The sequence below is a fragment of the Cavia porcellus genome, unplaced genomic scaffold, assembly GCF_034190915.1.
Source record: "Cavia porcellus strain 051 isolate PalLab524CR breed Dunkin Hartley unplaced genomic scaffold, mCavPor4.1 scaffold_11, whole genome shotgun sequence".
Taxonomy (NCBI): Eukaryota; Metazoa; Chordata; class Mammalia; order Rodentia; family Caviidae; genus Cavia; species Cavia porcellus.
In genome coordinates, this window is record NW_026947494.1 from 41,601,902 (window position 1) to 41,625,863 (window position 23,962).

Consider the following 23,962-nt stretch of genomic DNA (forward strand, 5'->3'; position numbering starts at 1 on the left):
TTCACCCTATTGAATTTAGTAACCATGCTTGTTACTATTTCATGGATGTTGGCAAATGACACAAGATTTCTGGATCAGAGACAAAGATCTTTATCGCTCATAAAATAACATGCAATATGGGTGTCAGCATTTTTGTGTTTGTTCCATCTGGCCCCTGCGTCACAGAGCAGCCGCAGAGAGTGTCCAGACAGACTCCGACGCATGCAGCAGGTTACACTGCATCAAAGGAGCGCTGAGCCTGGTGAACCTGCTGTTTTATAAGAAGCAGCAGCCAATCTGCTCTGTGCTCCGCAGGAACAATCCTTATTTCTGAAAGTAGCCTACAGAAAACACAAAGAATGGTCAGGGGCTTGCATTTTCCACATAAGATCTTTCATCTTTCACATCTTCAGCAGAAAAGGAGGGTTGTGAGATATCCATGGAGAAATGTTCCCCACCACAGCTTAGCCATCTTGTTTATATGGGTTATATTGCTTTGTTTTGTTTTTTCAGTTGTAGGGAATTGAGCTCAGGGCCTTTTCACTAATTTGTATCCCCTTAAAAAAGTTTTTTTAATTTAAAATTTTAATTTTTTAGAGTCTTGCTAAGTCCCTCTGCTGCCCAAAGCAAGGCTCAAGCTCCTGGCTCAGTCTCCCTGCATGCTGGAATTGTGAAGTTCACCAGCACTGCTGGATTTGACATGTTATTTTTAAAAAAATTATGTACCTGCAGCTCAGGTTAAAAAAAATGCCAGGGAATCAGGAGTACTCAATGTGTTTTTCCCCCCAATAAAAAATTCTTATTTTTTGATAATCATTTTGCTTTTATTTATACTTTCACTAGAAAAGTATACATCTCCTAAACTCTAATGTTTGATTTTGTTTGGCTTTCAATGCACAAGCATGTGCAGGCACACAGAGTGCAAATTCTTCTGTCTGACCTCTGTTAACATTGTGTGTGAGATTTATTTATGTTGTATGTATGTGTCACCCCTGTTTTTTCACCGCTATGTCCATACTACATTTCCATTGTTTAAATATACTGCAGCTATTTACCCATTCATTGTTGGACATTTGATCAGTTTACGTTATAAGCTATTATAAATAATCCTGTTCTGTATACATTTCTACCAGCACTGATCAGGTACTGAAATTTCTGGTCCATAGGGAATGCAAATATTCATCTTTAGTAAATTCTGATAGTTTTCAAAATGCTTGAGCTAATAGTCTTCTTGCCTACTTTGGATAATAGGAGTTTTAAGCTTTAGCCATGTGTTGTCTGTTGAGAGCATCTCATTATGACTATAATTAACATTTCTTTGCATGCTAATATAGTTTAATATGCTTTCATTTTATTACACATTTTTATTCCTTTTTCTATGGGACACCTAAGGTAGCCAGATGGAAATGACTATACCATTCTCAATGGGATTTGTCTGTGTTCATTTTTAGTAGTTGTTTCTATGTCCTAATATGAATTAGTTATGTTTGTTTCAAATATATCCTTTCATTTGGAGGACTTGCTCCTTTTAATAATGTACTTAAGGTTACTATAGTTAAATGTATCAAGTTTTTTTCCCCCCTAGTATTGTGTTCAAAGAATAGTTCCCTAGTTCAAGGTCTTGAAGATATTGTTCTACTTCATCAAAAACATCTATTTGTTTTGTATTTTCAGTTAGACCTGTATTGTCCTGTAGCTGATTTTTCAGAATGATGGGAAGTAGGAGTCAAAGATATTTTTAAAAATCTTTTAAAGAGATAACTGATTAGCTCAGCTCTACTGAAAATCCATCTACAAAGCCATCTTTCTCATATATAAAATGTGACATATACTTTGATCTGTTTCTGACCGATCTGCTCTATTTCAGTATCACTTTACTGTAACTAAAAATTTACAGAAAGTCCTGTTTTCCCATAGAGAAATTGGTTCAGTATTTCTCCCCTTCAGAAGTGTCTTGGCTTTTGCATTTTAGAATGAGCTTGTTAATATCTTTGAATCTTTTAAGTCTTAAAATATTTTAAAATGTTAATTGCATGACTGTATTGATTAATTGAGAAATAATTGACATATTTATAATATGAAGTATTCCTATCTACTAATCTGATAATTGCGTTTTTCTAGTCCTCTCAGACTGTGCATTATCATATCATTTATTAATTAGTATATTATTTCATCTTTCCCAAATGTTTCATCTTTCATTATCTTTTCTTGCCACACTGAACCAACTGGCGCTTCCAATACAACAACGAACAACATGTAGAACATTAAAGACATCATTTTCATGTTTACAATCTTAGTAAAAAGATTTTGATACTACATTATTAAATATGCTCATAATAGACATTATGTGTGTATATGTGTTTGTGTGTATATGTGTGTGTGTGTGTTTTACTCGGGATTGAATCTGGGGCCTTCATACTAAATGCCTTCATACTGCATCCCAAGTCCTTTATTTTTTTATTTTTTATTTTGAGATAGGGTCTTCCTGCCTGCCCGCCTTGCCTTGCTGGATATTAGATTAGAAAAATTTTTTGAGAATATAATACGAATCTTAGGACGATTATTTCTAAGAAAAACATTTGCATTTGCTTCTTTTGAAGCAGCGTTCTAGAAACAAGAGTGTCATTCATGGTCAATGCAGAGTATCCTCCAAAAGCTCGTGTCCTGAGAGCTTGCGCCAATGCAGCAGTGTTCAGTGGTGCGGCCTAGAGAAGTGAGTGGATCGTACCGGTGCTAACTCATCGATTAATTCTCCTAGATTAATTCATTGACGCGTGTAGAGTTGAATGAGCTAATAGTTGTGCTCTCTCTCTCTCTCTCTCTCTCTCTCTCTCTCTCTCCTCTCTTTCTCTGTATGTCTCTGTTTTTGTCTCTGTCTCTGTCTCTGTCTCTGTCTCTGTCTCTGTCTTAACCCCCCCCCCCCCAATCCTGGAAGTGAGCAACGTTCCTCTAACATTTGTCTCCACCATCCGTGCCTTGCCATGGACTTTGTTAGTATTGGAAAATCTCTTTGTCTCCACTTCTCGTAATGCAAAAAGCCATCCAACAGCCTAATTCTCTTCCCTGAATTTCTTTCTTCAGTCCTGTCAGGAAGTCTATGTTAGACTATGTATATTTTCATTTCTTATAAGTTTTTCAGCCATCTGCAGTGGGAAAGTCTGTTCAAATAATGAAGTCCATTATTACCAAACAAGAAAATCTCGAGTAACATTTTAGGGGTTACCTTTTAAAAAACATAATAATTTTCACTTTCCAAATTTCTTGTATATTATTTATTGACATTTAAACTGTTGGAAAAGTAGGCTATTTTATTTTTGCACAGTGGGTTAAAATGATGATCTATGCTGATTGGTATTCTAAAATTTCAATTTTATGATAGAAAAGATTTTAATTAACAAACCAGATGCATTGACACATTCCTATAACCCCAGCAAATTCAGAAGCTGAGGCAGGAGGATCTCAATTTTGAGGCCAGCTTGGGGAACTGAGCAAAACACTTCTTAAATAAATAAATAGGCAAGTAAATGGACTAGAGTATAGCTCAGTAATAGAGTCTTTGGTACATCAAAAAGTTTTTAAATTTAAAATAGTAATTTTAACTTTAATTTCGTAAATCTGTGTATTTGCTTATATTAACTGATACCTTTACTTAATGTGAAGTAGATTATTCTATTGAAATATTAAACTTCATTAATAATTCAATTTACAAAGACTGCTCTTTAAAAAACTCAATAATTGTCTTTATACAAAAATGACAAATAGTACAATATGCATCTTAACAAAGATAGGCTTTCTTCTCTTGATATTTAAAAGTGTAGATTTTGTTTGCTGTCTTCACTGTATGCATGCAGTTGAATAATTTTCTCAGTGTATTTTGTATGTATTTTTCCAAACGCGTTTCATATTTATAACTGTACATTGATACATCCTGCCATGTCACAGTTTTCTATGGTCTCATTGTTATACATTTAGGTTGTTTCCTGTGAATTTTCCCCTTCTGTAAATAATGTGGCTATAAAAATATTATACAGGATACATTTTTTTCTTTTTGTTTTTGGATTACCAGCAGAGGCATTATTCTTTCAAAGATTATGCTTATATTTTTATAAACTCTCACCCATGTTGAACAGTGTGGCCACTTGTAAGGTGGCTGTTTACTAATTTTGCTGACATTAGATTTTCATTTATTATTTTATATTTCTATGGCTGTAAAGTAGTGCTGAATATTTATTTTAATTTTCATTATTTTTATTCATGAGAATAAATTTTCATGTTATTTTAAAATGTCTTTCAAAAATATTTGCAGATTATGGCTTTAAAAGTTAAGCTTAGAAGTAACTTCAAGATGATATATAGTCAGCATCCCTTTGCATTTTCATAATAATTGACTTTTGAAGTAATTAAGGTCCAGGGCTCCAACCTATAGTATTCTATTATTTCGAAATAACCACTAGATAATCTTCGAAAATCTCTTTAAAAGACTTCCCTTTTTCTCTTATTTTCACATGCTAACTACAGTTATTTCCACTAGAGGAGCATAACCACTAGTTAATGTTTCTGTGTTTCCATGAGTCATAACCCTTTGACAGAGTGTGAAAGTATTCTGTTTGCCAGAGCACTTGACTGTTCATAACTGAATCTGTAGATTGCTCTGGTTAAATACTGCTATGTTACCAATTACCCCAAAACTTAGTGGCTTAAAACCACAGCCATCATTAATTATCTCTCGTTGTTGTTGGGGAAAACTTTGAGAATGACCCCGGAGGTCATTCTGGATTTAGGGCTCTCATCTGTGGATATTAGAGCAGACACCTTTCTTTCTTTGTGTGGTATCTCCAGTCTCTCCACCATGCATGCTCTGGACAGCTCCACTTCTTGCATGATGAGTTGGGCTCCAAAGTCAAGTGCAAATTGGTAGAATCAACATTTTTTTTTGTAAGTTTGACTAAGAAATCACAGTTACATCTATTTATCAAAACAATGACAAAGTCCCATCAACATTCTTGGGAAGGAAGAGTCTCCTAGATGAGAGAATCCAAAAATATTTTCACACATGCTTAAAACCACCATAGTATCTTAACTAACCTAATGGTGCTTATAATGGTGTTCACTGTTTAGACCAAGGTTTAGATCAACCTTATTGAGATTTAAAGCTTCACAATTTCTTCTAGGAGAGTTGTAAAAGGAAGTGGTTTATGCATTGTGGGATATAGTGCTGTATAACATTTCTGTCCTCCATCTATTTATGGTAGCATTTCCAACCCTCATACCAGTGTCAATCATCAGTCAGTCCAGACATTGTCAAAGTCCAGATGGACAGAATTTCTTCCAGTTGAAACAACTGAGTTAAGCATATTTAATGCTCATGATACCACTATCTCTGAGGACTAAGTTAAATGCTATCATTTTTCTAGGTGACTTTAGATAAAATTCACAGGCAAATTTTTCCCTACTTTATTGGGTCACTGCAAGTATCAAGTGGGATTGTGAAAGGCAAAGTATTTTGCAGAGTGTGAGCACACATATGTTTTTTCCAAAATCCATATACTTGGTATTCATCCATTTTTATTACTGTTTATTTACTTGATAAAAAGCTCTTCTTAAATGATGATGTGTCCAGCGTGCCTGCAAAGTACCTGGAGAACCGGAAGATCTGAAGCAGTTCTCTCCAGGAGATGCCTCTCCCTTTCTAACGGTACCTGTGGAGGTGAAATGGTAGCAATTACATCTGTTGACTATAGTTTGACATTTAAAGACTTTTTAAAGAAAGTTGCATTTTTCCTTCTTAATAAAAGCAAGAGGGACTGTTGTGCTGCTGCAGCCAAAAGCAATTTTATATTTCATTTTGTGCTTTGAAGTGTGCACTAACTTTTAAAAAATGTAATACCTATAAGCCAGACATTAGAAAGCTGAACTCTGTATTTAGTATGGGGTCATTTCTATGTGGTCTCTAGCTTCTAAGTTTAGAGGCTTTTGGCTGGACAGTATAGTTTCTATCTGCTAATAACAATGAGATTTCCTGTGACTATGTATGTGTTTTAAAGACCCGGCGTGACCTGTGACCATTTCCTGTGGTCATATATATCCTGAGTAATGATTAGCTACTGTAGAATTAGAAGTGTGTTTGCTTAGTTGCAGAAGCAGGATCTGACTAACGCCACTTCCTGTCAATGTAGCTTCCTGCAGTGTCCATGAACAGATAATATTTTCTTACTTTTTATGGTTTGCTTTTTATGTGCCTCAGCAGAATGCAGCAACATGTCATCTCAAAACCTAAATAGAAATCTATTTAGTATATGCTTTTTATGTTTGTGGTGAAAGTGGGATTCTCAATTGATATGACATTAAATGTCTCCAAATGTGTGCTACATTCAGTAATACATAATGCTATTGAGTAAAAGCAAACTAGCTTTACGATGTGCCTATCATTGGTTAGGTGCCTGGTTGAAAGTTTTTTTATAAATTGTTTGATGATAATGAGGTAGACATATATATTACATCTACTTTACAGCTGATAAAGCAGTAACTTATATAGAATGAGAAGCTTGTCAAAGGCACAGAGCTGTCCAACCCTCAGACACTACTGCTATATACTCTTGTCTTTGCTCAATAGATGAATTTTTCAGTTAAAAAATATGAGAATTCTACCTCTAGCAAACTTCTGCCATCCCTTCCTCCCTCAAATATAATCTTCTTTTTATGGTTGTCCTGTAGCTAGATAAAAAGTATTAAATGATCAAGATGTGATACGTGTATGTACCAACTCCCCCAGATGAACATAATTACTGTATATCCCAATCATATATTAACAAAAAAGAAGCAGTGTTAAATATGCTCTAAAATTTTAAATAGAAAATTGTGTGTGTAACTCTTGGACACTACCATATACTCTTGCTCTTGCTCTGTAAATATTTTTTTTTTTTTGTTAAAAATTACTATAGTTCTACCTCTGGCATACTGCAGCCACTTGATCACCATCAAATATAACTGATCTTCTTTTAAGAGCTCTACTATAACAAATGAAGCAAGAGACATTATGGTAACCATTGTTGATAACCTTGTACTCTGTTTTTACATCATGTGCTATGTCTATCCTTTTTTTGACTGACAGCTTTGTTTTGCCATATTTGACTTTATTCTCTTCCAAAAAAAAAAGTAATAAGAACTAAAGAGTAATAAAACCCAAAATGTGTAAATTGTGTTGTAAAAAAGAGAGGGGAAAAAAAGTGCTCTAAAGGATACAACTGCAAGTGTGTTTAGGGGTGTTAAATAGATGACCATATTAATGTTTTTGGTTGGATCATTTAACACAACTGTTTACAGTCTCACTGTTTGTCCACTTTGTATGCTTTGATACTGTGACTTGAGCAACTATCTCTAAGATGATAATATGTAATCTATTAACTGGTGATTTCTTACTGTTTTTTTTTTTTTTTGGTAGTTCTGTATTACTTGTACCCTTACACCGCTTTGTTTTGTTTTGTTTTTTCTCTTTTTCCTTTTAAATGAAATTTAAAAAAAAAGAAAGTGTAAAGTGTTTTTCTAAAATTCTAAGCAGAAACTTATACATATGTACACATTTAAATATGCAATATATAGTAGTATGTTCGTTTACATTATATATAACAAGTACATTTGATATTTACTCATATATCTATTAATCTATGTGTCTCCATATCTGCTCAGTAGCCTATATTCATATAACTTCCTGTGAACTAACCAACCCAGAATTCTGAGGAGTTATTTACTATTTAAATTGATTTTAATGTTGTTCCATTTTATATATAACATATTGTTTGGTGAAATGGTGAAACAGTGAGTGTATCTGCAGTGCACTATTATGATAACAGAGCGATATGGTGATTAGCAAACTAGACCCAGATCCTACCGTTAGGAATAAAGTAGATTTCCCAGGAAACAAGTGTGGGGTCCTTCTCATGTGTCCTTACCCTGATATTCTGTTAAACATACAAAATTTAAAGTCCCTGGTGATTTTCAACCCTAGAATAATATACTGCAACAGCAAGGGGAGGACATCAGCAGCAAACTAATAAATTTCGCCAGTTCAGAGTTTTCGGATTAGTTATTGTAATATGTGAGGTGCCTTAAAATATTATAGCACCCTTATGACATTAGAAAAGTTCTAAAAATTCATGACATTACAAATAAACACGTATGAAAATAAAAGCAATGTTCCTTTATTATAAAATACATCTTGTCATGGTAGAAGAAGTAAATCCTCTCACTATCTTTAAAGAATTTGATTTTATGAAAGAGTTGTGATGTGAAAGAGTGACCAAAAGATGCAGAGCTGGAAACTGTAGGGAAAGGAAGCTTACAGCTCTGTTTCAGGGAATCTGTGAAACATTTGCAAGTTTTGAATTTTTCAGTTTTTGAAAAATATTTAATTTGCTAGGATTGCTTTATTCATTCCTAATAAATATTTAATTTTACACTTGAATTTGTTCAGCAATTTTTCCCTTTATACAGTCTTTCTTATATTGCAAAATCTTCAGTCCCTACAAAATTTGTACCTTCCCCTTAAATATTAATGATGAAGCAGACAATAAAATAATGGCTATATGACATAATGTGACTATTCTATTAGAATAAATTTGGAGGTACAGATGTTTTATGTAGTGTTCTGTGTTAGTGATACATTGTTGAATGACAAATTGCCACACGTGTACTGCTATAAAGTAATATACATTTATCTCACAGTTGCTCAGGGTCAGAAGTCTGAACATGGCTTGTTTGGGGTCTTCTACTTCCATTTCTTACGAATCTGTAATCAAAGTGTCAGCCAGTACTGAGAACTGATCTGAGTGGCTGAGACCTGATCTGAGTGCCCGATTGACTCACTTTTCTGCTGACTCTGATTATCAATAGAACCCATTTCCTCAAGGGCTTTTGGCTGGAGCCTTTGCTCCTCCATCTCCCCACCAGAAGCTGCCTCAGCTCCTTGCCTTGGGGTCCTCTGCGCTTGGTTAAGGTCATCAAGGAAAAGCACCTGTCAGCAAGGTGAAAGTTATGGTCTTATATAATGTAATTAAAGAAGTTCTATCTGTGACATTTGGTTTTGCTTTTTGAATCTTCAAATCTATGGTTCCTGTCTTTACATAAGAGCGTGAGTCTCAGCCAGTGGGGGTCAGTGGATGGTGCTCTACAGTCAGCCTACTGCAGGGAGTGAGTGACATTTCTGAGTTTGTGTGTGAAGGAAACTGAAAGGAAGTGAATGAATACACAGCTCTTGGAAAGAGAGCATTCCAAGCAGGCAAAATAGCCATAAAAGGCTGAGGTCAGAATGTGTTTAAAGAGGAGCTAAGACTCTACTTCACTGAGCTAAAGTGTCTTAGGAAGAGAAGTAGGGGAGGGGCGATCATGCAGCTGCTGAGCTCAGATTTACACACAAGGATGGTCCAGCAACATTTCCAGGCCGTATGCTGTGGTAGGAGATGCAAATGGAAAATATCAAGGTAAGTCTGAGGAAAGGTGTGTAGAGACTCAGATTGTCAGCGAACACTCCTAACCAGTCCTTTATTGAGAAGTGGCCTGTGATGAGAAGTATAATAGAATGCTAATTTTAGTTATGTCTGTTTTTCTCCATATATTACCTCAATACTTTTGAAATATAACTTGTTACTTGTAAAGTTAATCAATAGATAGTGTTAGTTTTTTGGTGAGTGAGAGATAGGAATTTCTTCTTTCACACAAAAGGAATTTAGGAGGAAGTGGAAAAATATAAAATGAATTCAAGAAATGACGTTGCTAATAGTTGTCCTAGTAATTCTTGGGCCAACATTCTTTCTCCTGTATCTCACTGTTTCCCTCTCAGCCCTGGAACAGCGAGTCTGCCAGATGTAGCTCAGCCTCTAGCATCCCTTTGAAAAAGAAGAGAATATACTGAGTTGTAAAAGGCATTAAGTCATAGTAAATGGATCAAAGGAACAATAACACTGAACTTTGTGAAATGTTTATTGCCTTCTAGTTGAATTGTTGAAGCAGAGGGAGGATTTGAAGTGACCTAGTCACATAGTACAGGAGTCAGTGAAGTTGCTTGGTCTAAAAGACATGGATTTTTTTTTTCATGTATAATATGAGCCTTAAATGATAGAAGTGGAACTAGTATGTATTTCACCTCATGTTTATCTATGTACACTGTGTAGTGACAGAATGTAGAATGTTAAATTTAATATACTCTTAACATCTGATTTCCCCTATTAGTTTGTTTGAGCTGCTATAATACAATACCCGAGAAGGGGTGGTTTAAACAGAGTAAGTATATGTCTTGTAGTTATGGAGACCGAGACTTGGAGATGAAGGTGCTGTCTTTCTGGATTGGTTTCTGCAGGAGACTCCTTTGCTGGTTTATCCATAGCCACCTTCGGTCTCCATTCTCTCATGGCCTCTCCTTGGTCGTGTGCTGTGTGAGAACAATGTTTCTCTTTCTCTTCTTTAAATGGACTCTGATCCTGTTGGATTAGAGCTCCACAGTGATATTCTTATTTAACCCTTCTTATTTCCTTGGAGCCTCTGTACTAAATACAGTCATATTAGGAATTAGGACTTCAATATATGAATTTTGAGGGAGGCATAGTTGAGTCTGTGTTATCCCGTAGAGTAAACACTATAGCAAAGGTTTATTTCTGGCCATGGAAGAAAAGCTCACATTCCTTTGATATGAACACAGAGTGTCAAGAATGAATTCATATTCTATTTAAAAAGCCACAAATCATGAATAGAATACTATTTGTGAGATGTCAGTTAGAGTCTGTCTCCCTGTCTCTTAAAATTGGGATAAGATTCATATCCCTATAAGAAAATTCAGTGTACTTTGAGACTTCTGAACATTTCTGGTAAATAGTACATTTTCACTGTCATTTGGCTTCCAACTTTATGGCTATGGAGTTTTGTTCTCTACTCTGTTAAATTTGGCATTTGGCTTTGCCCTGTGTACCAGCTAATATGTTAGCCTGTTACTGCGTCATGAAAAAAAAGGACTTTACAACTCACACCACAGCAAGCAGCACGAGTACGCTCAAGTCGGTTCCTTTGGCCTCTGTGGTCTCCTAGTAGCTGCATTAAGGGTCTTAGAGAGACACCTGCACACACAGTGGGTTCTGTTACAGGAAAGAAGCGTGAGCTTGGTGACTTTACTATTTTGTAGCATCGTCCACGAGCCTTCGTTGTCCTGGTGGGCGATATTACTTCATCTCTCAATGTTCCTCACTATGTAAGTGTGTCTGAAAAATATGGTGAGCGTTTAAATTTTTAAAATGTATTACATTGAAAAACACAGTGGCATTTATCCCCTCAAAATATTCTCCCTTGTGTTGAACACACGTAACCTGTCATTCTTGCTACTTTCTAGCTGTAACTGAAAAGACATCCACATAGACGTTCATGGAATTAAAATGTTACCGCGTGCCTATTTAAGATATAGAAATGAAAGACACTTTTAACCAGTACTCTTTTATATGTAGAGGCATAAATGTAGAGATTCAGATCTTTGTATATGTTTGACACAAATGAAATTGACTCAAATCCCACTAATGGGACACTATTTCCCTTTATACCATATTATAAATGATATCTTTATGAGTAGGATAATGAGCCATTGTAAATAAAGTTGAAGTCATGTGTATAGTCCTGCCAGTCTAGATAACAAAGTAGTTTGCTTTTTTGATTATTTATATTTTGATTCCTATATAGTGTGGTTGTATTATAATACACTAGGGGAAATTTTGAGAGCAGCAAAATAAAATACACTCATGATTGGACTGCTTACTATGTTAATACTTTATATTTTTGTTCTATTTTGAATACCATTTTTATATTTTCATTAAATTTTTTAAATGAGTTGACAAAATCTGCATAAATTAATTTGTGCTTAACTATCAAGCTTACATGTAGATATTAAAATGGCAAGAAGCCAGTTTAAAATCAAGGATGAAACAGAATTAATTTTTTGTTGAGAAAACAGAAGAAACCAATTAATACTGCAGGAGACAAATGTTTATATTTGTGTTAAGTTTTGGTGAAATTTACTGGAAATTCTTTGACCTCTTTAATAAATGTGTTTCAAGGTCACCTTTGATAAATACTTTGAGTTTGTTATACTGTTATTATACTCACAGGCATCACTCAAGAACAAAGAAGAAAGATTTACATTCTGAATAATAAGTTCCCAGGTGGGAAACGTTCAGATATGTTTGAGACTCACTGTACCTAATACAAATCTGGAAATGTTTACATTAATGAAGTGACTGACAACATTCTAAAGCAAGACATTTCACCATTCCCACACTATTCTTTTATTTCTTCGTGCTTGCTGCATATGAAGTCCTTTGACCCTGGAATGAATTTTGTCTCCCTCTAAGGTTGTGAATTCCAATTTATCCTTCAATGTCCAGATCAATTTCTACATCTTCTGTGATACTTTAACAAAATTTACTCCCAATCTTAATTTTTGACTCAGTGCAGTGTACCTCTCTGCATTTTTACACAGCATATTAAGAGATAATTTGGGGGCTGGGGGTTTAGCTCAGCGGCATAAGCACCTGCCTTGCAAGCAAGCGGTCGTAAGTTCCATCCCAGGTACTGATAAAAATGAAAAAGACAAAAAACAAAATAATTTGACTTTTAGTCAAATCAGCTGAATGAGTAGGGGCATTGTCCATTTTGTTTATTTGCTATATTCTCGGGACTTAGAAAAATTTCTTGCATAAAGGATCTGTATATTCTTTGTGTGGTTCATTTGTTACTACTTACAGAAATGTGGGCATAGATGCAATGGAAGAAATGAGATGAACAAAATAGTTCTTAATCTCTGTATAACCCATTTAGATTTTGACAAAAGACATAGAAACATGTTATAATCACTGAGATTACAAAGAAGAAATAGTCATTGTGTCAGACAGTACTCTATGTAAAAGTATTAAATGTATATAAAATGATCAGATGTCATTGATCGGATGACATTGATCAGATGTCAATGATCAGATATGCCAAATGTGGAAAGCTAGGCATATTTTATTATAAATGTATTTTTAAGAGAAATACTCTGTGAAGTGATATCATCTAGTTTTAACTAATAAAACAAAGTTTTGAGGGAAAGATTTCAATAGCAGGCAAAAAGAAATTTAAAATCCATGGAATAAAGCAATGGGAGTGAATGACATGTTATGTAAGGGAATGAGTAAATTATTCATGAGTAGAATGCTCAATAGTAAAGCTGGAAATGTTGAACCAAGACTAAGATGTCAGACACCAGGTGTTTAACAGTGATCAAGAAAGACATTGAACCTTCACAAGGTCCAGTTTTATTATTTGCAAATTAATAGCAACAATAGCTGAAGTTTACTGTTGCACAGGCTTAAGCTGGATATCAAATGAAGCAAGATATTTCCTACATTACCAAGAACAAGTAGTGGGATACAAACTGAGTATTCATTACAGTATAAAGAGAAAGATACAAAAAGTAATGTATCCAATTTAATTGCTCTTGCATTAATTGAATATACATAAGTCTCTGCGATCTTTTCCATCTCAGTATTCCCTGTATATCAGATCATTAGTGAGGGACATAGATTAATTTTAAGTGAAATTTAACTGATTTACATTGCCCTTAGTCTCTCAGGGAACTTAGCTTTTAGCAGACGGCAACAGAGACCAAACATTATATATATATGAGATAATGTCAGGTGATAACTTATTTTTTTTAAATTTTATTTAAAAGGAAAAAGAGAAAAAAACAAAACAAAACAAAGTGGTGCAAGGCTACAAGTAATACAGAACTACAAAAAAAAAAAAAAAAACAGTAAGAAATCACCAGTTAACAGACTACACATTATTGCTCAGGTCACAGTATCAAAGCATACAAAGTGAACATTCAAACAGAGAGACTGCAAACAGTTGTGTTCAATGATCCAACCAAAAACATTAATGTGGTCAGCTGATAACTTATGATAATAAAATAGGGAAGGAGTGCTGCTCCTAGATAGAGGCGTCAAGGAGGTCTCTGTAAACAGAGCAGAGTTCTACACAAGCGCCAGATCTTGAAAGACTTTTGAAACTGTCAAAAAGAAAATGGATTTTATTTTCAGTGCACTAGCATGACCACGATGTTTTGGAACCAGAAGGATAAAATGATCACCTTCACATTGTTAATAATATTGTGTATATGTGTATATTTACATGTACGCACACATATAACTGTGCATATGTACACATGCATATGTAATACAATTAGACTGCTAGATGATAAAACTCTAGTCTCCTTATATGTATATTGATAATATTAAACATATAGGCATATAAAACAATAGACATATACTGTCAATATGTACTTCATAAGGACATTTGGTCAATAATAGACCACATAATTGGAGGAGTTCCCATAATATTATATCACCTAGGGATGTCATAGCTATATTATAGGTTCTTTCAATATACTCACTAGCGTTTGTAGAATAACAAATTTCCAAATGCTATATTTCTCTAAACACGTGTCATTAAGCGAGGCATGACTAAAATGAAGTTAAAATCTAACTGTTAGATGATGAAATGAACTCTACAATTTCTTGCCATTATATTATTTGTCAAGGATTAATTATTTGTGAGAGATAGAAGTCATTTTATGTGTTAGATCTATTCTTTCCCACATTAAGGTGTTTTTTTTTTTTTTTTTTTTTTTTTTAATGTTTGTGTTTTCTTTTGTTAAAAACCTATTTCAACAAAGCAAGACGAAGATTAGGTAAAATGACTTGCCTGTCCTGGCCATACAGAGGCAGTCCTAGACTGGCTTCTGTAAGGATCCTTATCTCATCTGTCATCCCTACAATAGTCTCTATTTTTGTTAGAAATAGTGTTGCTTGTGAGTGAGAGAGGGCCATCGGATAGGCTGGCTTCTTGTTGTCTTTGCTGAGCAAACTCTATGGCTCCTGCCTCTGCACTGTCTCCATCCATAGTCACAGAGTGTCTTTTCAGGGGCCATACCTATCCTGCACTTAATAATGTAAGTCAAAGGTGCATTATAAATAGAGTTGACTTTAGCATTAGATACTTTAAAACTGGGAACAGTTTAACATCATGTTTTTCAGCTTTTGCTGGTGTATTTGACAACTGGTAAAATTCAAATAGTTCTGACTTGAAACACAAGATTTCTGAATGCAAGTTCTGGTTTTCCATTTAATTTGCTGTGCATTTTACCTCCTCAGAAATATAAAGGAGCAGTGCTACCTGTAAAAAAGTAGATGTTACCATTGAAATTTGCAAGTGCAGCTGTAAGATTTTGCTTCAAAGTATTTCAAACTTAATGTATGTAATTCTCTTCCTGATAACACATAATTCTAAGAACTAATGAGCTGAATTTTCTTTAGTGAGAAGATCCCTCGGTGCGTGATTTTGACACTGAGACAGTCATTGTTGCCTACTTTAAGCCGCTAAAGCTTCATGGTTGACTCCATGTATCCTGTGGAGCACTCTTCAGCGTTTGTCCTTAGAAGCAGGAGGGCACAACGACTAACAGGGCCTGCGGTGCCTAGAACAATAGACTTCTGAAGTTCTATGTGCTTCCAGTGCTACCACGAAGGTGGAACATTCCTAAAGAGTCACTGGCTTCAGAGTCTGCCAAGATAAATACATATCCTACACAACCGGTAGAATATTTGCATCTGTAAGGGAAGCCATAAAACTTTCCTATAGAATGCAGCGAGTTATCTTAATGCTATCTGTGTCAAGGAGGAAGTATGGACAGCCTTACTCCTTCTGCTTTTTCCTTTTTCATCAGAAACAAGCATTTTCAAAAAGTCTACCAAAGCATTATCTTCTTTGGTCTTTGTTATATTTTTTCTAATGATTATCTTTTTTTTTTTTTTTGACAATTTACAAAGAAGCATCAGAAAGAAAAACTACTGTTGACAGTTACCTTGGAATAAAAATTATATGATACCTTTCCTTACGTTTTTATCCTCCAAAAGAATCTCTTTTGAAAGAAAATAATGTAATTTTCAAACAGCTATGCTTTCTACCTCCTTTGATATCACCATCACTGCTTTTTTCATTGTAAACTTCATATAAAACCATGTCAAGATCTACAGTGGAATCTAGAGGAAACAGAACTTGGGTGCCTTAGAGTCTTGTGTGTTAGTGAGGAAAAGCAGAACTCAAGTTACTTAAGAATCCTTAGAGTTGGTGCAGTCATTTGAGGGTTCAGAATCTTGACCACTCATGTGTTCAAATCCTACCTTCTGTATAATACTCTCCACTAACCTCCTAGAACCTGTGCAAAACAAAGATAATAGTAGTAACCCATCTTCTATGGCAGATAGATTTTTATGAATTAGCAGTGCTTAGCTAATTCCAGGATCCCAAATAAATACCTTAGATGCAGTTGCTTTTAATCCTTGTTAAATACTGACGGCAATAATTGTCAGGCCAAAAAAGGTTTTTAATTGGCCTTCAACAATTATATTATACATATATATTTGCAAATTGTAAATATGGATTATGTTTTCATTTTTCCTAATAGGTTTTTTAAATTGTTGTTTGGCATACAATGTTGGTCTCTCAGAAGCAAAAATATTTTCCGGTCCTTCAAGTGAACAGTTTGGCTATTCAGTGCAGCAGTTTATAAATCCAAAAGGCAACTGGTAAGAATACTCTCTTCTTTATAATTTCAATAATAATAGTATATAAATTTAATTTTGACATCAATTGCTTACTTAATGGGTTACATGATTATACTATTAATAGCTCCCAAATATTTCTAAATGAAGGATCATTCTTTGACATTTAACAACCACATGTTTATAACCAATGGAATATAATGGTCCCTTTAAAGACAAAAACTTGTTCAATAAATTTTCTCTAATATTCCATAGCAAATTTATAATACCAGTTTAAATCAATGTTTGAGGGCTAACTAGATAACAGATGATAGATATTGGCTTCAGTTTTATTCTATTTTAAGGTCATTGTTAGCCGATAGACTTGCTGCTTAAACTGTCTCCTGAACAAGGCTTTGTCCACTTGCTTCAGTCCGAGTTAGAAGTCCCCATGCTACAGAGGAATGGGGCCTCACAAGCGTCTACACAAAATTCACAAAGGTGCCTTTCCCACGTGTATTTACCAGCTTTTATCTTTGCCCCAGAGTGCTTCCCAGTCTTGTAATGCTCTGTAAGGGTTACATTTATAAACCACAGGTTTTATTTCCCATTATGGTAATGCAAATGAGCTCAGGCAAATTAGATGATTCTAAACACTGTATTTAGAAGATCTAGAGTGTCTTCTGTGCCCAGGTTGCTGTCCAAATAAAGCAATAGGGGTGTTGTAAATGGAACCTTATCCCCCTGTCAGCAGAAGGTTCCAAACTGTCACACTCACTCTGCATTTTCAGTGTCTGATTCCCACCGTCTGGAACACTTCCCAGTGACTAAGTGGGCTGCTCTTGGCTTCACAAATATGAGATATAATATGAATTTTTTGTATGTGAGTTTATGTTTAATGTTTCAAACAATTGAAATTAAATACTTTAAATCTAATATGTTTGCATGTTGGAGCATGCCAGTCTGCAAAATGAGGAAACAAGTGAAATTGTCTTGTCCAAGAGCAGGACATTTTGGAAGCCATCAGGGAGGAGATAAATCATGAGGTGGATTTAATTGGAAGTGATCAGGCTAAAGATGGACATTTAATAATGTAATAAGACTATGTTGGAGAGAGTTGTCAGTAATCTGAAAGGATAAAAGTGGCTGGTGGAAAACCCAAAGTTTAGAAATTACTGTAACATTTTAGAATTTGAGAAAGAGTTTTATCTCTCTGTCCACCATCAAATTTTGCTTTGATACCCATAACATAATAAAAAGGCTAGAAAGACAGTGTTTTGACCTTGGAATTTAGCAGACAGAGTTATTGATAGCCCACAATTTTAAATATCCAGCCCTGATTCTTTCCTGTAGACACTCACTGCAAATAATCCACTCAATATCTCCAAATTATTTTTTTTAATATTTATTTATTTAGGTACAAGGGATCGAACTCACGATCTTGCTTTTTCCCGGCAGGTGCTTATACCACAAAGCTAAGTCCCTGGTCCTAACATCTCTACTTTAATGCCTAACTGACATACTAAACGTAACTGGGAGAATACAGATATTCAACTTTCTGTACTGGCTAATAAGACCAAAGAGCCTTGACCTTTTATCCTCTTCTATCTCATCCAAAAGCCAGTTCTGTTGATTCATCATTAAAATATGTATGATGTCTGCCCCCTCCTCTGCCCTCTCTCCTGCCCCCATCCTACAGGGACCCAACACTGGCTCTTCCCTCTAGGTATCACTGCAATAGTTGCTCAACCTACTGCTTCCCTCCTGCCTGCCCTTATTTGACTCTCCTCTCTATGACTGCTGTGCCTGAATCCCCAAAATAAACCCTTTTGTAGTTTTCATTTTATTTAGAATAATTTAAAGTTCCTTAAAGGAACTTTATATTATATATTTAAATTTATATTTACATTTTAATAATTAAAAATCCTTCACGATCAAATGCCAGCCTTCCATGCCATATCATCTACCCTTTCTCCTTGTGTCTTGTGTTCCCTAAACTTTGTCTTTTATGTTTCTTGAGCACACCAAGCTTATTTTTGCTTTAAAGCTCCTGCATGTCCTCCTCCCCTGTCTGGGATCCTCCCTTCCCCAAGATCTTTATGGGGCAGCTGGTTCTCATCTTTTAGTCTCAGCTCAGATACCTGCTCCTCATAGACCTTGCAGAGCATACGTATCTATACACAACATTTCATCACACTTCTTGGTTACTCACCAGCCTTGCATGCAGATTTATCTTCTATCTCCAAGTTGTTACTATTTGAAATGATTTTTGTTCGTATGCTCAGTAGCTGTCTTCTATCCTTGTCTCTGAGTACAGGGACATTGTTTTACTGGCAGATGTGTCACCCAGATTCCCAGTGTTATCTGGCTGTAATTAAAGGATCATAATTATTTGTTGGATGACTGAATGAAAGTCCTACTCCAAAAAATTTGCTCCTGACAGTGTTTGGTGAAATGTTAGGCTAAGCGACATCATAGCCGTAAGGAAATTCAATTACTTGCCAATTTCTGACCGAAAGTTTGGTAAGACTTCAAAGTTCAAAGTCTTGACAGGAATGTGTCAGAGTGAGTCTTGGGAAAGTAAGAGGGAGCCATTCTCCTTTTGTTCCCCAGGTTGCTCTATAAGCATTTGAGACCTTGTTAAAAGACGAATCTGTGAGCAGTTTATAGTGAGAGCCTGAGGCTAGGCCGGTATCAAGACCCAGGAGCCCAGGCATTTCTAAAGGCACTTTGGCCTGCTTGTAGTCTCCCCAAGAGACCAGACAGGGGTTATTGGCTGACAGGACTGCACTCCTTTACTGACCAGGTTAGTGTGGAGTTTTTCTGATAAGAAGTGACAGTAAGCTTAGGTCCAGAGTCTTGCCTTTAGTCCATCTCTACCCACCAGCTGGTAGGTGCTTCCCCAGCACCCAGGGGGATGATAGAGAGCACCTACCTGGCTTGGGGGAGCCGAACCACTTGGAAAGGAGCCGCAGGAAGGAAAGAAAATGAATCTGGTGATGAGCTCAATTGGGTTCTTTATATAAACAGAAGAGCTCAAGCCATGAGCATAACCTAATTCACTGTGGACTGGGACTATGTGAGGTGCAGAAAGTACAAAACAGGCTGCACGGAGTTGTCAATGAAGAAGATTTCTAAGCAGAGCAGGCAGCCACACACAATGCTGGCTGTGTGCCTGAGTGCCAGCCCCTCCTCATTAACAGCGCTCACATTTGTTTAGTGTCTCTACCCACGTTAACTTAGTATGAAGTGCTCATTTTCTCTTTCTGAGGACAGGGGCATTTGAGGAGAAAGGTTTCCTCATGTCATTTTGCCCCATCCTACCAGTGGGCAGAGCTGAGTCCAAAGTCCAAGTGAGTGGGCCATGCCACGCCGGTACCACGGTGAGGACAGACAGCTTTCACTGCTCTCAAGGAAAATAAAGTAAAACTTGGAATCAGAATTGCTATTTGTTTTGACAATTGGCACTGTGCCCTTACCTACTCTTAATTTATGACAGTCACACAGACATTATGGAACTAGCAGATGTGCGAAGGACCGTTTAAACATTCGGTTTCCTTCTGATACTAATCAAGTTAACTTGGGGCATAGAAACTGGTGTTGCTATGAATTCCTTTTACAAGCTGAGTATTTTCCCCTGAGTGTATTATGTAGCACCCGCACATGTAAAAATGCTAGTGCATGTGTACACATACTCAAACATATCCATTTTTTTGCTTATTCCTTGTTCTGAAGCTGAGATTTTGCTACGTTTTGCCTTTGCTTACTTTGATTTTCTTTCTAATTTGCCTCTTTGAGCCTGACTCTCATCTCTCAGCCCATCCCTTTTCTCTGAAAACTCAATATACAGGTTTATTTTTTTACACTAGGATCTACTAGATTTTAACAAAATAATCTAGGCTCCTTTACTGATTTTATTTATTAGATTTTATTACACTATAAACTTCTCTAACAATAGCAGTGATGTACCTTTGATAATTCTTGAGCTTTTTTAACAGTCTCAAGTAAGCTCCATAACTTTAAAAGCAAGATGACCTCCAAGCAGAGCACCAGTGCAGCCCTCTGGCTGTGAGAAAGCTGGGTTCTGCTTTCAGTGCAAGTGGAAGAGGACCATTCTGTGTGTGAGCTCCCGTTTTACACACAGGATGTTCAAATGTAGATAATGCAATCCTTATCACAATCTGCAGAGGACTGAGCTATGATTCAAATCATTTCCTGGAGCTGAGGTTAAGTTTGCGAAATCTAAACGCCCATCCCCAAAATGAGCTGAGCTCATTATATGACTCGAAAGTCACTGAAAACTGCAAACACTGTGTCATGCTAAGGGCTGATTGAAAATTAGGGGTATTTCCATTTGAAGAAATGCATTTCCTTGTTCCAGTGAGAACTGGTACAATCAATGGTTAGGGAATTTTTTAATTCCGATATCTTGTACTCTGAGTAACTATTTTAGAGATTACAACATGTAATGCTTTGACTATTGTTATTCTCCTATTACTATGCTATGAAATTTTCTTTTTTCCATAAATTAAAAAATAAATAAATAATCATTTTGTTTATGAAACAAAGAGAGAAGTAAGATAAACATGTCATAACAAAATTTTTTAAAAACCCATCTGTATATGGGCTTATAGCATTACCTTTTTAATTAAGAAAAAGCTTTAAAAGCTCTTTGCATATTATAAATATCATGAGTTGTTTTCCACAAATGCATCTAAAAGAGGATTTTAAGTAAAACAAATAATAAAAATGTTCAGTTTTATAGACATCAACGATTATGTCATTCACTACTTTGGCCATAACAATATTTGCTACTTATTGAGTACTCTTTCTTTGCCAAGTGCATAATGCTGATAATGACTCTAGGTGATATGGAAAAGTATTACTTCTTTTACATATGAGGGAAGTGAGACTGAAAGAATTTAGGCAGTTGGCCTAAGTTTACATGTAGAGCTTAGAAGTATTAAAGATGGAGTAAATTAATGAGAAGCAGAGATAAGTTCTTCGAGATGAGTATAATTTTTTATATAAGTATCCAAAGAAGGGATTGGTAGGATATAATTAACATTTATAAATAAGCATCCACATTTTAACATCAACTTCATAAAGCAAAATAAGCTTTCAGAATTTTGAATTAGAATCTGTTACACATAATTTATCCTGTCGTTCTGTCCCGGCTTTATTGCTCAGCGTTGCTGGGCGAGGATGATGGTCACATCCACCTTTATGTTCTTTGATAAATAAGGTTTTCCTACCCTTAGTTGTGCTGTCATGGCTGCCTCCATGACCTGAATGGTTTGAAAATATTTACCTATATGATCATTTTGACTTAGAGGAAGAACCAGAAGTCAAATGATGCCATATCTGGTGAATAAGGTAGGTGAGGGCACACTGTGCTGTTTTTACTAGCCTATCTTTCTTTTGTCTTTCTTCTTCTTCTTCTTCTTCTTCTTCTTCTTCTTCTTCTTCTTCTTCTTCTTCTTCTTCTTCCTCTTCTTCTTCTTCGTCTTCTTCTTCTTCTTCTTCTTCGTCGTCGTCTTCGTCTTTTTCTTCATCTTCTTCATCTTCTTCGTCTTCTTCTTTTTCTTCTTCTTCTTCTTCATCTTCTTATTCTTCGTCTTCGTCTTCGTCTTTGTCTTCTTCGTCTTCTTTGTCTTCTTTCTTCTTCTCTTCGTTTTTCTTTTTTGTACCAGGAAATCAAACTCAGTACCTTATACTTGCCACACAGACATTGTGCTGCTGAGCTATAGCCCTGGTCCCAGACTACCTCTCTGTTGGATGGTAATTGGCAGTGGCACTTGGTGTGTTTTTTGTCACTCTTCATAAAGTGCTTTCATAAAAGGGCACTTCCAGAGCTGCTTCAGAAAGTAGCAAGAATGAAAACCGAAGTTATAACATCTCAGAGTATTTATAAGAATCAAAGAAGAGAGTCCCCATAAAAAGTGCCTTATAAACTGAATATAAGTGTAGCATTGTTGCTATTTCAGTTTTTATCACTGATAAAACAATCAGCTAAAGCACCTAGCAGTAAGATCCTGCCTTGAGGGCTTTGAATTCTGAAACCTGTTGTTTTTTAGCCATGAGATCATACCTGACTCACCCTTCCTTCCCTCCCTCCTTCCTTCCCTCCCTCCTTCCTTCCTTCCCTCCTTCCTTCCTTCCTTCCCTTCTTCTCTTCCTTCATTTCTTCTTCCTTTTGCTCTCCTGCTTTCCCCATTTCCTTGCTTACCTAGCTGAACTGTTAATTCTAAGGCCCTGTCCCTCAGACCTCCTGCCGGCCACCCCACCCCTTTCATAATCCACCTCAACAGAACACCTCTCCAACTCACCAGCGGTTCTCTGCCTCCTAGGAGCCCTCTGTCCTCTCTTGCCGAGGCTACTGCAGTTACCTTCTAGCCGCCTCACTTGTGCATCTTTGCTCCAGGATAATCATTTCAACAGAAATGTTTCAGAATCCGTACAGTGTGTCAGGTCATTTGGCTACTGAGAACCCTCCAAAAGCTTTCTCAGTTAGCTCAGAAAAGAAGGTGAAGCCTTCAAAGCCTGCCTATGCCTGCCTCTGTAGGATCTGGTTCCATTGTCAGCTTGACCTCAACTACCACTTTGCCCTGCTGTACTCTGTCCTGGCCACAAGGTTTTATATTTTTTCCTGTACCCTGATTATGCTTTCACCAAAGTCTCATGGCTCTTTCTTTCATAGTCTTCAAGGCTTGATTTAAATACCACCTCATTTTTCTGAGTATTTCATGCTCCAGGCTACACACCTAACTTTATCTCGCTCATTTTTCCTCTAAAGAAGTGATTCATACCACCTTACGTTTTATTTCTGAGACGACTGTATGTCTTCTTTCACTAGAATGTAAGCTCCAAAGTCAGAAATTTTTAGTGATTTATTCAATAATGCATCTCCAATACCTAGAATCAAATGTGGCTCCTAGGAAGTCTGTCCACTATGTACAGCCTCGTAGGTTGTGTATGGCACAAAGCCAGGGAACATAGTTCATATGGCAGCGGTCTCCCATGGAGATGTGAAACATATCAAGCTCATAGAGTTCAACAAACGTTGAGCTTAATTGTACTGAACAGCTTAATGAACTGAACAAAATATTTTGCCATTTTATTTTAAGTATATCTCTCAGTAATCTCTAGAAAAAGGCCTAGTATTGAAGGAACATTTGGAGAGTGTAGAGACCAAAGAGATTATTTATAAAAGCTCCTGGATTGTGGGTTTAGGACTACCCTACCTACATTGCTCTAAAGACTGTTTACTAACTAAAGTATTTTGAATTCCACTGGAGGTAGGCAAATTGGCTATGTTTTGGGCGTCTGCATAATCACTATTTTCCCACAAGATAATTGAACAGTAAGTGTTATTT

General features: G+C 36.1%; 1 protein-coding gene across 2 annotated transcripts in view; it reads left to right on the top strand.

Moving 5' to 3' along the window:
* The window catches only part of Itga2 (integrin subunit alpha 2), a 95,674-nt gene that overhangs the window by 9,384 nt on the left and 62,328 nt on the right, over positions 1 to 23,962 (top strand). Inside the window, exon 2 of one of the 2 annotated variants that reach the window (XM_063258132.1) lies at positions 16,511 to 16,631. The exons of the other annotated variant lie outside the window; for it this stretch is intronic. Coding sequence (XP_063114202.1) covers positions 16,511 to 16,631 — 121 coding nt within the window. The remainder of the gene's footprint in view (positions 1 to 16,510; positions 16,632 to 23,962) is intronic. 2 annotated transcript variants of the gene reach the window in all.